The sequence below is a fragment of the Miniopterus schreibersii genome (assembly GCF_964146895.1).
Source record: "Miniopterus schreibersii genome assembly, chromosome: 7".
In the NCBI taxonomy this organism is placed as follows: Eukaryota; Metazoa; Chordata; class Mammalia; order Chiroptera; family Miniopteridae; genus Miniopterus; species Miniopterus schreibersii.
Genome location: NC_138108.1, coordinates 65,426,739 through 65,442,626, shown reverse-complemented (window position 1 = coordinate 65,442,626; position 15,888 = coordinate 65,426,739). Strand labels below are relative to the sequence as shown.

General features: G+C 34.8%; 1 protein-coding gene across 1 annotated transcript in view; it reads right to left on the bottom strand.

The window, feature by feature from the left end:
- The window catches only part of LRP1B (LDL receptor related protein 1B), a 1,542,074-nt gene that overhangs the window by 5,522 nt on the left and 1,520,664 nt on the right, over positions 1-15,888 (bottom strand). Inside the window, exons 87-89 of the mRNA XM_081143443.1 lie at positions 9,592-9,668; positions 1,768-1,858; positions 683-827 (exon numbers count right to left, since the gene is read on the bottom strand). Of these exons, the coding sequence (XP_080999569.1) occupies positions 683-827; positions 1,768-1,858; positions 9,592-9,668 (313 nt within the window). The remainder of the gene's footprint in view (positions 1-682; positions 828-1,767; positions 1,859-9,591; positions 9,669-15,888) is intronic.

The window sequence follows — 15,888 nt, the reverse complement described above, 5'->3', positions numbered from 1 at the left end:
AAAATATTCTATAATTATCATACAAAATATTCAGATAATACAGTGAGTGAATCTTTGCAAGTTTATCTGATAATGTGTCATTTATTTCTCTTAAAAGGTGTCAATATGAACATACAGTAACAAGAAGTAACAGTAACTTAAAAAAAAGCCTCTAGTTTTTAAACCATGTGTATCACTGACATGTCTCAAAGCAATAGCAACTATATTACAGTACATAGAAAAATATTTTTCAAAAGTGATTTGATTATAAACAAATCCATAGATATAGCTTAATTGACTTTTCAATGAAACGCTATTGGAAATAAAGTACTTATTTTGGCAATAAGTATTGGACTCTTTTATTATTAAAACTATTTCAGACAGTATGTGCACACTAGGCTGTATATTTAAATGTGCTGGTACCTCAACACATTTGAATAAAATATATTATTTTAAGTAAAGTATACATGTTCATAAATTAAATGAATAAATAAATATGTATTTTCCAAAACATGTTGTATTAACTTCCTGCTTCAGGCAAATGAAGTCCATAATTTTATTTTTCTTTAGAAGAGACAATAACATTTAATGCATCTTAAACTTCTTTACTATAACTTCAGAAAAAAGAAATGCTGATGAAATTTAGAACCATATTATAGAGATATGACTCAAGAATGTTAGTGGTCACTGTCCAACATCTTACCTTGGTTGGATCTATCATGAAACCAGGATCTAAAAGACCTCCATCATTGTGATCATGATCCATCTCATACATGTTATAAGATGGATTGCCAATTTCTACATTTATTCCTCCATTGATAATAGGTTGTCTTCTAATAGTTTTTGTCCTAGAATATGTAAACATTATTCAATATGAGTTTAAATATCACTATCATGGAGTATGAAACTATCACATTTGTAGATTTATTGACTTATTTTAATATAACTAATGGTATGTTCAAAAATAAAATGCATTCAAAATCAAGTCACAGAGGAACAAAATTACCTTAATGTGATGTGATTTTTCCAAATTATTTAGATAATTTTTTTATTAGAATGAATAATAAAAAATGCCTTTGGAACATATTTCTCCTAAATACCTAATTCCACATTAGTTAAAACTGAATATTCAATAACCACTTACATTTTTTAATTCCATTCTTCTCCCATCCCTAAAGTGTAGTAATAAAGAAACGTTGGAATAGATTGTTTTCAACCCCAAACTTATGTGGCTAAAATCCTCTTTTACATAATTCAAAAAATGGCTCACACACTCTTGGTTTGGGATGATAACCACAGAAATCCCACTCCTTCCAGATATTTATAACTACATAGTCATATACAGCGAAATAATGACAGTAATATATAAAATAAGCAAGTACACAATTTGTAACTTAAATGCACAATTTCTGATACATAGCACATATTAGGTATCATTATCTTCATATTACTAATCTTATACATTCATATAATTAGGTTGCTTTCAGAGGCTCTTGAGGTTTCAAGGAAAAACTACATGTGTAAAATCTACTGAAATTTTAAGTAATATTTCCCCTTGTTATGTTAGAATATATGAATGGAGACATTTCATCAAGATTACATGGGGGAAGGGTTGTCTGAGTTATAATCACTCAAAATGAAACCCAGGGATAAAACGGTTTGAAAACACAGGATTTTAGTATAAATAATTCACGTTTTGAGAAATTAAAAAAAAATCTCCATGTTTCTGTAACCGTCTGTGTAATTTATTTATCAACTGACAGTCTCGAGCAGTGCAGTGCATCTTACCTTCGTTTCCTTTTGCAGAGCACTAACCCAATTACCAAGGTGGTTATCAAGGTCACCAAGAGGACGAGAGGCACTATGATGGCAATGCTTCCTGAAAGAGGAGCGAATGAACAGATAAACACGTGCATGAAATAAAGAGGGATATAACTGAACGCTTTATAATACCAAGTCATCTGGCCGTTGGTGTAATAAAAGTAATGCTTAGGCCAAATATCTGTATTCCTAGCTCGGAAGCACGTGATGGAAACGCCCCTCTTGGTCTGCAGGAGACGCCCCTCAGAGGTGGTTCACTCGGCTACTGCCGTCCAGTGCCTTCAGGCCTGCTTTCTGACGCTCACTGCTTTCTCAGCGTGGGCCTCATTCGCTGCACACACATTCACTTGCCGTGATGTCAGTACAGGCCGGTAACTCCTTGCCAGCCAACTGTGACAGAACACACATTTACACGATTTCACTGGCCACGATCCCACCCTTAGTTTTGTTCCTCTAGCTCTACATACTCCCTGGCCAGGGGCACATGTGGTAAGTTAGACGGCAGCCTGGGAAAACAAAGGTACGTCAGTGCTGAATTTGGAGGGACATAGGCCCAAATATCAGTTTCACGACTTACGTGAAGTGAGACCTTGAGTAGGTAATTTAACATTTGAGGCTTGATATGTTGAATATTATTGAGTCGTTGAAATAGTAAATGGTACTTAAAAATATTTTTAAACATGATATTCAATAAGGAAATGTTAAAACAGTAAAAAAATTGTTTTTGAGGCTCATGTTCTTCATCAATGGAAGGGAGACAAGAAGACCTACCACACAGGGCTGTTAGCTTAAATCTACAAAATAGGGGACAAAGGAATTCTGTTCCTCAAGTTCCAGAGAAGTTTCAGTGAGACATACCTGGGGGATTTGGCTTATGTTGCAAATTTGGCTTATGTTCCTTTTTTCATGTATTTACAAGAATGATCTTAGGTCTGATCACCTATCTACAAACTGGAAAAAAAGGTCCATGGAACAGATCTTCAAAAGTGGTCAGAGAGACTGTTAGTTTTTACGCATCTGAGCATAGGGGAGATGCAAAACAGAACTTCTGCCCTCTATGTCTAGGTTAGCAAAAGTAACGATCACTTTTTTCTTTTTACAAAGGAGACAATACTTGGTGATACCGTGATCCATAGGGGGATGCACCCGGGGTCATATGTCACTTAGGCGGGAAGAAAACGGAATGAGAGCGTTGCTGAGAATAGGAGATTATCAAGTAGCTCTATGAAGTGCCTCATGTTAACTGTTTCAACAGACAAATACCTAGTCTGCCTCTGTTTGTTTGGATTAAGCAGCTGGTTGATTGAGTCAAGTCGGCCTATCACTGGTTAAACTAAGAAACAAAACAATGCAAAAGCTAATTGAAATTTAACGTGGGAGTCTTGGATGGTTCAGGAATAAAACTCAAAGAAGTATTAAACATTTGAATTTCTTTTGCAAGTGCATGTGCATGTAAAAGCTGTGGCAGAAATGAATGGTAATACTAAGCACAACAAGTAGATGCTAAGGACGTTAATATAGAAATATTGATAAGTTTTAATAGCAATAGCCAGGAAATATCTGTGTGACCTGGTCCACAGTGGAGATTCCTTACCAAAATACCAAAAGTCTTTATTAAGGAAATGTCATGTATAAGATAATATTCAATTTGAATTTTCAAAAATAACTTGTCTAAAATAACCAAATAACTATCTCTTCCATGTAAAACAAACAAACAAAAAAGATATGGCCTGCCTTCTTTGATCAGTTTGTAAAATGAAAAACTCATTATTTTTTCATGTTGTTACCAGGACTATATGACTTAGTGAGTTTGATATTATATGGTTTGGGGAAAATAAATTTGGTTTTGGGAAAGTGAACTTGATATAAATGTGTAACTCATTAATAACTAGTAAAAGTAGAGAATCTGGCACATTGGATAGCAATTAACATTTGTTCACAAATTTTAAATACCAGTGAACAGTTGGTTTCTCCATAAACATTGACTTTAACTGATTGATCATGACTTTATAAATATCCTTACTTCATTACTTATCTTTTTTCCTGCTAAAATTTGTAGTAAATTGGGATGTATTAAAAACTTACCAATATTTGTTTTAAGGTACAAAGTTACTTTCCCCTCAATGCAATTGTATATTATTTAGAAAACTAGATGTTATTCATCTACATAGAGTCTTTTATTCAAGGCAGAAGTGCTGTTAACTACGCAATGCTAGAAAACAAAAAACTTTTTTCTTCTTTCTCCCATCACAGATGGCAGTTCCAATCCCATATATCACAGCCTAGATTTCTAATATATTTATATAACCAATCAAGGTAACTGCAATAATGCTCAATGTTGCCAATAAATAATGCAAAGTAGCAGTTTGGCAAGTTATAAAAAATGTAAAATAGTTTATATTGATGAAAGCGGTTGGCAACCACATATATTTTTGGATGTATAAGATAGGTGTTTATCAAAATAGGTATATATTTTTAAGTAGAATTTACAGCAGTAAACATTATATTGCAACATATGGCAATTGTATTTCAATGAAATTTTTTAATAGTAATTATTGGTGGATTTTTCTAAAATGATTTTGAAAAGTACATTCTATACTTATTAAGGGTTGAGAGTATATCTCAAAGACCTTCTCATGTAAAATAGAGCAAGTCCTTCTTGTTCATATTGTTCTGAATCCTCATACAATACTTTTCCATGAGAAAAAGAACTGCATTACTAAATAATTATGTTGCAGCCCGGCCGGGCGTGGCTCAGCGGTTGAGCGTCACGTAGGATCCAGGTGATCGGGGTTCGATTCCCGGTCAGGGCACATGCCCGGGTTGCGGGCTGTAGCCGATCAATGACTCTCTCATCGTTGATGTTTCTATCTCTCTCTCTCCCTCGCCTTTCCTCTCTCTGAAATCAATAAAGATATATTAAAAAAATAAATAAATAAAAATAAATTATTATGTTGTAGAGACCCCTTTCATGAGAGGGGCAGCACAGCACAGCAGCTGAGATAATACACCCTGGAGCCAGGCTACCTCTGATCAACCCTTGGATTACTAACAACAGGAGCTTGGGAAGATTATTTATCTTTGTCTCAGTTTACACATCTATACAATGAGTGGGGTCATCAGTATCTACCTCAAAGTCATGTAAATAAGATTACGTCTTTTACATAGAAAGTGCTACATACAGGTTTATTAATTCACTAAAAATAAGTATTGCCACAGCACTCTGTGTCTACCTCTGTTTTGCACATTTTACCATATATTGTAGAAATCAGTTTGTATTTTGAGTAAACTGTTTCTCTTTCTTTTGCAGATAGCACAGTTCCTAGGATATCATAGGCATTATACGTTAGATTCTTATTTAGCAAATATATTTCAAGTGTTGTTATGTCCCCCCCCCCCCAGCATATATTCTACTTTGCACTGGGGTACAAATATCCCTGTTCTCACATTGTTTCACATATATTAGAAGATGACAAATAAATGGGTTTATTTCACATAGTGTGCTAAGTACTTCCCTAGGGAAAGTATGCATTGCTCTGGAAATATAAAGGAGCACCCAACTAGATCTGAGACAGAGGAGGGCTGGTGTGCAGGGTGAGTCCTCTTTAGTCTCATGAAAGAGAGTGCAAGTCAGTGGGGGAGGAGGTCTGGATTAATCTCGGAAGAGAAATGTAAAGGCCTGGAGAGGAAAGATTGCAGAGCAGTCTGGCTGACTCGCAGAACAGAGTGGTGGGGGATGCACCCAGAGGGGCAGCAAGGGGATGTGCTGAGGGGTGCGTGAGCCGTGTCGGCGAGCTGAGCGTTGCAGAAAATTTAGGAAATAATGTCTACTGGGTATATTGTTTGACTTGAGAGAGGAAAATGTTAAGAGCAACACCTAAGTGCTGCTTGGGGAAATAGATAGATTGTTTTGAGCCATCCATATAGAGAGGAAGGCAAAAAAAGGTGCATGAAATTGGCTGGATGAGTGGAGAAAGGTGATGGGATCATTCTAGGGCGTATTGAGCCTGAAATTCCTGTGTAATATAGATGCAGATATAGATATAGATAGATGATATATAGATATAGATGATATAGATATAGATATAGATATAGATATAGATATGCACATACATGTAGCAATATGCAATAGGATATATGTCTCAAACTCAGGAAAAAGCCAGGCTCGAAGGATAGTAATTTAGGGGTAAGCAGCATAGAGTTGATGACTGAGTCGGGATTACCGATCATCCAGAAGAGCCTAAGCAGTGCGTGAGTTAACCGGAGGGAGAGAAAAAACGCATCTCACTAAGAAGACACTGCTGCTTCAGAGTGGTGAGAGGGAAAACAGAAGAGCTGAGTTATATGGAGGTCAAAAGAAGAGAACTTCTGGTTTATTGGTTGAATTTATAGTAAAACATAAATGTAAGTTATGCCATTAAAGCTGACCTCTTTTGACATGTTATATTCTCTCGAGTTTACACTTACATTTATGTATAAATGTGAGTGTATATACATTTTTTATGATTATGATGCTTCTTACATAAGTGCTCTGATAAACTGTAATGTTCAAAACCATAAAGAAGTTCTTGCTTCAGCAGCACATTCATTAAAAAAACAAACAAACATGAAGAAAATCTCACGTTCAAAGCTTAGCAAAGGTGACCCTTCCAGGGACCTTCAGGGGCTGCCCATCGTCTCGGTCCTACACATTGACCCTCACTCTGGACCACTGTCCCTCTCGGCTCCTGGGCGCCTGCGCATTGGTCTGCTGTCAGTCCTTGAATGCGTCTCTTTCCCATTCCAGGGTTTTGTACCTTCCCTTCCACTTGTTTGAAACACCCCGAGCCTCCCCTCTTCTATTTAATCCTTCAAGCACCGCTACCGCGGATAAATGACTCCTGACCTCGCTCCCCGGCTGCCATTCTCTGCACTTGCCTCGCTGGCTTCCTTCCCGGAGGCAGTGGGGACGCACCGCTATGCTACAGGTGGGCATGTCCCCTCTGTGCGCCATGGCGCTCTCTGCCCCGGAGCCCCAGCTTCACGGGGAGGGGCACCGGCTGCCTTACTCACTGACCTGTCCCCGGGATCTAGTACCGTGCTTGGCACGTAGAGGTTTGATAAATATTTGCTTTGGGAGAATCGGGAGAACGCCGAGTATATTTTTACCTCCTTAACTTTAGCATATACAAATAGCAGGACTCAAACGCTGAGCCTCTACTGCCTTCAAACTTGTAAAATGAGAAAAGGGACATATAATGAATATTTTATCATCCTTAGTTTAAAGCTCTGCAAAACAACTTCAGAAGAGTCAGATGAGCTTTTCCAAGTGGAACAGACAGACAGAGGATACTAGATCTGCTTAATGCCATGAGCTGAGCTTTAGATACTTTAACCAGCAAAGGCCAGAAAACATCAGTATGACTACTCAGAGGTGATTAAGAAAGCTGTGCCTCAATTAGAAGGGAGAATCTGCGTGCCAGTTGGCAGTAGTTAGGCCACAGAGGCAGTGTATTCTCAGTTACTCCAAGGCCCAATGATTATGGAGTGCTTCACTGTAAGCAGAAATGCAGATTTAAAAACACATCCTAAAGTAGCTATCTTTCTTACTGGGCAAAGGACTCCTGCCCGAGTTTGGGAATCATTTCACAATTATTTAAAACCACCGCATTTCTCTACAGAATAAAAATGACCCTCCTACCTTAAGATCAGCCTAACTCTCTTTTCAGACTTACTGAAGCAAGTTTCTCTAAGTATAAAAGTCTGAGGACAAGTACCTTCTAATAGAGTCATTATTTGGTCCACTTTGCTCATATCTGAGATAATATGACATTTGTATAGTGAATAGTCCTTTCAATGTGCATTGATATTTCTATTAAATCTAATGACTTTATTCAGCGAAGGAAGGAAGGGTCAGAATTTTTGGAAAAAGGTTTATAAAGTCTTGCAACTCCTCCTCTATTTGATGTTCCCTTTTTAGAACTGTTGCATGTAATTAGAAGCATCTCCTTATAAGGGAGCTTGTTGCCCATGAAACAGTTGCAGACATCACTCTCCAATAAAAAATTGGACAGCTCTCCTCCATACTACTTTTCAAACACCAAACTTTCCCATTTGGATGGGCCTTATATAAAAAATGAAAATTCAATTGACAATTACTCTTTCTTTCTTTTCAGAGAATATATATATATATTTCTATATATATAAATATTTCTTTTCAGAGAATACACACACACACACACACACACACACACACACACACATATACTTTCTAAAAGGTTATGTATCTCACTTTCTTAAATAATGGGGAAGTTACCATGGAAAAAATGCTGAAGTACCTTGTCTTCATAATTGTCAACTTACAAATTCAGTGTGTTCTACGGGTTGGTAGCTTAAAATGCATTTTTTTTAAATTTAAAAAAATGCTTAAAATAATGGTTGAGTTTTGCAGCTATATCATGGAGTCAGATGCCAATTAGTATGACTACAGAATTATTTTCAGTAATATTAGTATGAGCCTTAGATCCTAGGAAGAGAGACGAAGAATCTGTTTTTCTTTTCCTTTCCTTTTGCAATAGCTAATTAGCAAGGTGTATTTTGCCACTTCTACCACCTTCTATGAACCAATTCCCCAAATCCTAGAGGCTATTCCTATAATTATGTGCCCATACCTTTCTTAATGTCCTCTCCCTTCCCTTTTCTAAGGACAACACACAAATTCTAGGATAAACCCAAAATGCTTCATGACCAAAGATCAGTTACCTCATCTCTCCAAACTCAAATATTCATGCCTAAGCTATTTATTCTAGACCTATGTGCCATTTTGCAAAGATGCTCATGCTTAGCCCAAATTAATCTCTAAATGCTGTCTTGGAACAACATTCCTGGAAGCCTGCTCTAGGGTATCAAAATTTGTTTACTTTTGGCTTCGATAGTGTCTCTTTTTTCACAAACTCCTAAGTTTTTGGTTTGTTTTCATGGGAGCTTTCTCATCAGCAGTGAGGGACTAGAAGAAATTTGCTACAGTAAGCATTCATCTATCAGGGATGTGATGTTCCCCCATCAAGATCATATTTACTCAATTGGTGGATATTACAGATTTTTCAAAATTTCTCCATTCATGGTCAAATTAATACCAATATGTATGAATTAAGGAACTTTATTTTAGACTTTTATTTTGAAAATATTTATAAAATCACTTAAAGTTGTTAGCAAACAGATGCACAATCATGATGCAGATGGATTTTCACATCAGACACCGATCTTAAGACCAGAGCGATATAAAAAAGAGTTGTAAAATGTTACACTATATTTTAGTATGCTTTAAACCAGTATTTTAAAGGAAAGCAATAAAACAACTATAATTCTTATTCAGAATTGCTTGTTTACATTTCTCTTTTTAAGACCAATTGAATCTGCTTTTTCCACAACACATTGAAAAGCATTTAAAAAATACAGTTTGCTCTAATTAAAATATGAAATTATTTTTCTTCCTTGAGCATTTTCATGTCCACTGTGATACATGCAGTCTTTGTAGCTGAAGTACATATCCTAAGCAAAGCTTATGCTAGATTTGCCGATGTGAGTTAAGTGCCAAGGTTGAGATGAATTCTCACTGCCTAAAAGAGCATAAATGCTGGAGCTTGTTATCAGGTGAGAGCTCAGAGCTTCATCTTCCAAAAAGCACCAGGATTGCAGGGGATCTCTTGCAAACTTTCATAAAGGAGATTTTCCCAGACTCAACTCCCTTAACAATGGCATAAAAATGATTTCTGTACTAAAACACCCAAGATATGAACCTGAGGAACTTACTTGTGCTGATATGATCAGACTTGCTGCTCTTCGGGGCTGGCCTCTCACACTGTGTGCCTGACCAGTTGGTGGAGCACCTAGAAACATTAAAAATAAATAAAGATCAATGAATGACAGTCTACAAGTCTGATAATGTAGTAACTTCAATCAAATGAAATGGAGGAGCCAGCCATCACAAATTAATGAATATTAAGTAGAGATATCTGCTAATTTCCTGTATATTGTCAGCATGCTGAAGGTAACTTCAGTTGGACTTCACTAGTTTACATACTTTCTAAAGTTTTGTTTTAATAGTCATTTTTCTTTATTATATGTTAACCTAAAAATTGGCATATTTTATAGCAAAATGGAAATCTTACTTAAAAACTGGAAAAGTACTGAAAATTATGAATAGCCAATATGAAAATTGAGTTTGCCTGTGAAGCAAATCCTCCTTCATTATATTTCTGTGATTGAAAAAAACATTTGTTTCTGGTTGTGAGTCCAAAGTGGAACTAGCTATTCAGCCAGCGAATGGTCATGTCTCATAGTTGAAGGCATGGAATGTTTACTCTCTTAACCAAACATAGGAAAACAGTCTTTTCCATTTAAAATCATACTTCTTTTACTATGGAATCAAAAGAACGAGCCCATGTTTTTACTGGGAAGAGCTGTCTTCCTTACATAAATGTCCTGACACTTCGAGAAGCCTAGCAGAGGATGCAAACGATAGACAGGATTAAAATCCATTATTTAAACATAAATCACAACCATATAATTAGCTGGTTGCTTCAAATAAGTGCTGGAATAGTTTCAGTTATTTTGAACAATGCTTCTGGCGAAGATGCACAAGATGCCTCCCTGCACTTGTCAGAGGAAATTCACAGAACAACCATTTAATTGGCTTCAGTTCTTATTTAAAATGACAATCAAAAACCACCATATCAACAATTGTTGTACGCAATAAAAGGGCAGCTTCCAGAGCCATTCCAGGTACATCTTTCTGGTCATGACGGCCAATCTAAATAACTGCAATTTCAAGGTCTCTGCCGATTCTGTCATAGCCGATTTAGACAGCAGGAGCTATTTTCAGAACTAGGCTTTGGTGATGTCATGCGCATTATTTGGGACATTCGTGAACCGCATCGGCTGCTCTAAAGCAAGGGCATCATTTCATAAAATCATTATAGCTGACAAACTCAAAGCATGAAAATAAAAATTTCTTTCAAAAATGCATATATTAACTTCAGCATAATTAACAATATTAATACTATTAAAAATAGTTATTTGATTAATAATGATATTGTAAAACTATGAGTATGGAGTATGATTTAAATGAAAGTTAATATCATTATATTATGATTAGGCTATCACATACATTATCCTTTTTGTTCAAAATTTTTATAAAAAGCTTATATATGTTTTTCTGTGCATCACATTTATTATATACCATGCTACAAGTAAGTCATAAAAGTAGATAAATACATTTTAAGGCTCACCCTGTGACTCTGTCCATATTATTGAAGTGAGGTAATGGAATGAGCACATTTTTCAAATAATTATAATAAAGTGGGCACTCAGTAAAAACTTTGATTAAAAAAATCATTTCTTTTCTTCCTCTGTTATGGTTTTGCAGATGAATGATCTAGAAAATTGTTCCAGTTCTTCACAGTTTCTAATTCTTGACACAGTCCACAGGTAATTTACAATGAGATATTTAGTCAGGCTTTGCAATCATGTTGTTTGAGTGAATTCTGATCACCTTTCTTTTTGTTTTATATAGCTTTAGATTTGTCAGATCTTCCTAGTTGACCACTGCGAATGTTTTCCATGCTTCGATGAAAGGAATATTGTTGATTGCTTAGTAATTTTATTATATAACTGATGCGTACAGGCTTATTTTGTGCAATTATATTAAATTATTAATTAAAATATCAAAATTTGCTCTTCACATTACCTTCTATGATAAAAAAAAACACAAAAAACCCTAAATCAAGGTTCATGTTAAATAAGATGAAGGACCTGAGATACACTTTATGTTACCAGAGAAAAGAACTCCTGGGGCTCTCATTACACTGAGATGCTTGGAAGTTAGGAAATGAAATTGCTCAAGAATTGGAAGATTAAATACTAATTAAACAGATTGTGTTCTGATATAAACATCATGTATTTTAAGTAATTTAGGAAGTTATAAAATACATGACTTTGGAACTTCAGAAGAACAGAGAGAGATTTTTAAACAAAAAAGAATAAGGAATTATTTAAGCAGGGCAGGTGATATTTGTTAACAGTGTTGATTAATTTCCTATTTTATCCATAGCTTGGAACCCAGTACTGTTCATAACAGATAAAAGAAATAATCTGTTAGTGGTCATAATGCTCTTCTCTTTCAAATGCAGGCACATTCCCTAATCTTCAGGAAATATTTTACTTATCACCAACTGAAAATAACTCTCAAAGACTATGCTGAAGAAATAATTAATTTTAAGTTATACATTTTCATCAACTGATGATCACCTTGTAATAGTCCCCAAACTTCTTATTAAATAGTGCTTTATGGACAAAGACAAAATAAGAGACATTCCACTGTTCTACATTTGTTCCAGTCTTTAAAAAAATACTTTTGAGATATTGAATCAAATAGATACCATTATTCTTGCCGCCTACCTTACAAAATTACTAGTTAAGGCATTGCTGCTCCACAAGTTCTTCTTCCAATGGTTGATTTAAGACCAAGCGTTTTTTACCATTTTTATAGAAATGCATAAATCTTCACACTCGGAGTAGACGACAATGAACAAAGCCCTTAATGGCAGAGCACTTAAGAATTGGAATGTGTCCGGATCGTCAACATTTCCTGTCCAATCCCCTACTGAATTATTTGCAGAATCACGCTGACTATAATATCTCTGACATCTGTCTCTTTTTCATTATTCCTCGAACAAATTCTATAGTCCACACCCTGGTCATCTTTAACCTGCACTGCTCCCTGCTGTTCACCGGAGGACAATTACCTTCAAGTTGGTCCTCCTGGCCCTCCCAAGAAACCATTTTTTTCTCTCACCATCATAAACACCAGAGTATCATTCCTTTAAAACTTATTACACAGTTGTTTCCCACCTTAATACAATGAAAATTAGCTTTTTTTATGTGTTGATCACTAAACCTCTCTGAATTATCTAACTTTTTAAACACTTTCATGAGTTTTAATTGAGTATTGTTGGGTCAAGGAAACATAGACAGATAGATTCCTCTTCTTATTTAACCAGTCCTTTGTTCTTCCCATTAAATGAAGATATTGCTCCTAGCAGTTTCTTAAAACCAATAGCTGCCTGCTAAAGTATTATTGATTTAACATTATTTTTCACCTTTTTCTTCTCTTCTAGGCCATTTGACATTAAAAAGAAATATTATTTATTGTTACATTGCTTTCTTGAGTATTCTTCCACTCCATTATAGCTATATGTTCTTAATTATATTTTATGGATTTTCTTTATGTCCTAGACTAGACTAACGATTAACAAACTGAAAAAAATTTGTTAAAATTAAAATTCTGGAATCCTATATACCAGAGATTTTCATTTAGCAGGTTGGAACTGTGGCCAGAAATATGCATTTTAACAAGGGGACTCTGGTGCAAGAATTCAAGAATCACACTTCAAGACATATTTGAGATAAATTCTTATATTCCAGGACTGTTCTCATACTAAATATTATTCAATCTTTTTTTTTTTTTTTTAAATTTAGGATGGGGATAATGATATGCATGGCCAGCATGGCTGTTCAAAAGAGTAAATAACATTGGTAGAAGTCTTTACATACTACCTAAAAAATTGAGAGGTTTTTTTTTTTTTTTTTTTAGGTAACTAATTCTCATCTGAATGTTACTATATGAAATGCATTGTTAGCTCATTTATTGTCTTTTTTCTATTGTGTCTTTTAAAAAATATGTTTTTATTGATTCCAGAGAGAGTAGGGGAGAGGGAGAGAGAGGTAGAAACATTGATGAGAGAGAAATGTGGATCGGTTGCCTCCTTCATAACCCCTACTTGAGATTGAAACCTCAACCCAGACATGTGCCCAAGACCTCCTGGTGCAGGAATTGAACCCAAGACCTCCTGGTGCACAGGATGACACTCAACCAACTGAGCCACCCCAGCTGGGTTATTATGTCTTTTAACAGTTTGTGAGATTATTGTATATTTACAATATTACCTGTTTCAATTGCAGTTTTCTGTGACACAAGGAAATATCTTTGTGTAAAGGCAGTCTTGCAACACATATGACTAGGAAGCACAATAAACCTTTCTAGAATATCAAAATAAGTTTGGCATATATAACAAAATGCAACCTTTACAAAGAAACAATTTTTACATTTAATTGCAGAAATATAAGACACATAATTACTCTGTCCAAAATAATGATAGCTCTGAAAGAGTAGACTGATTGGTACAAGGACAACTGAAATCAGATAAAAAATACTGAAGGTGTATTAAAATCTTAGGTATTGTCTTTCACTGTAATGATGGTCATCTTACTTGGACTACATACACATGTTATTTTGCAGAAATGTGGTCTAGGTTTACCTGTTTTGGGAAGACTTCAAAATAAAATAATGAAATTAATATCTGTTCCCTCTTTTCATCAAATATAAAGGTCATGAAACTCTTCTAACCAAAGTAAAATTCAAAAGTGACCCTTAAAGCAATTTTAAATTGAATTTGTTCTCTTACATATATGTGCTAGGCTGTCGTTATTCACTATGATGACATTCAGAAGAAAAATCTTTAATATACCCTTTTCTTTCTACACAGAGGAGAGATATGGCATACAGGAATTAAAGAATCCTTAGAAAACTTGTGCATAGTGCCATGCATATTTTGGTGCTCCAAAAATCTCATTCAGTAAAATTAAAAAATATGATTATGCTTTGTGCATCAGATTTATAAAATAGCATATTCATATACTAGGTAAAGAAATTTAGAATATTAAAAGTCTCTTGCAAAATATTTTTTCTAATTAATTCTGAAAATTTTACTCTTTTGGGCTTGAGTCATGACTACTTTTTGCACAAAAGATTCAATTTTGAAGCTCTACACTCAACCGAGCTCCCAGCACCTTTTTTGCCCTCTCTCCTGGCAGACAGTAGTATTGTAAAATGCAAAATAAAAATTAAAAACTCATTGCATTTGGGATAGATATTTAGATATTTATACAGCTATTTATTAATTTTCTTTAAAACACCATTTCATCTGTTACTCTTCCACCTTTTGAGATAAAAAATTATTTCATATATAATAATCCATAATTTTTTGTAATATGCCTCAAAGATTTCCCACCATACCTTTGATAGAATTTATGTATAAGATTCAATTTACACGTGCAGAATGTTGTGCCAGATCCTATAATAAGTATTTTCATGTGAAAAATACTCTTATTCAACTTCTATAATCACATATGAGTTGGAATTATTCACCGTACGAAATGAAGATGAACATGTTCAAATGGTTTTCCCGAAAGGGCATAGCTAATAAGTGGTAGAATTAAAATAAGGGTTGTTATTTCATCATTGTTATCTGTGACAATGTAGGAGTAAGAAGTTCTTTTTCTTACTCTCTCATGCCAAGGAGAGTACCAGTCCTTTAATAAGACAGTCAAAATATTGTTTGAACAAAAGGAAATAAATGCATTTTTTCTGAGTAGTAAAGTTGTAAGAATTACCATACTGGCTCAGACCTGTGGTCAGAAATGCCTAATATTCTGTCTCTAGCAGGGACCGTTAGGAACATGTCATTAAAGGATATCAATATCCTTCTTGATATCAGCTTTACATTTTTGTGTGGGTTCCAAATCCTGTATATGTGCCTAACATATCCTTAAAGATAGGACATTTATAAATTCATCTGTCATTACTCAATACAGTTTTGAACTCTTACAACAATATACTCTATATTTCACTCTTTTGGTATTCTTTAAATATAATAATTTACAATTTCTACTTATTCAGAACTGTTGTCTATTCAAATTAGACTATTACTTCTGACACGGCAATAACTAGGTATTATTCTGCTTTGTTTTCTTAAAAAATAACACTTAAGGTAGTACCTTAAATTTGTGTTTGTTGTCATAAGCACACTGTATTCAACTCTATAAGAACATCATGCCTAATTTAAAAATATTACATTAAATCATTCTGTTACCTAGTACAGAGAACATAAATAAGACAAAACTAATCTTATTTTAATATTAAGAGAATTTGGTGAGAAAGAGTTTTGATTTTGAAAAGTGTTAATGTGGTGAAGTAAAATAAAATAATGA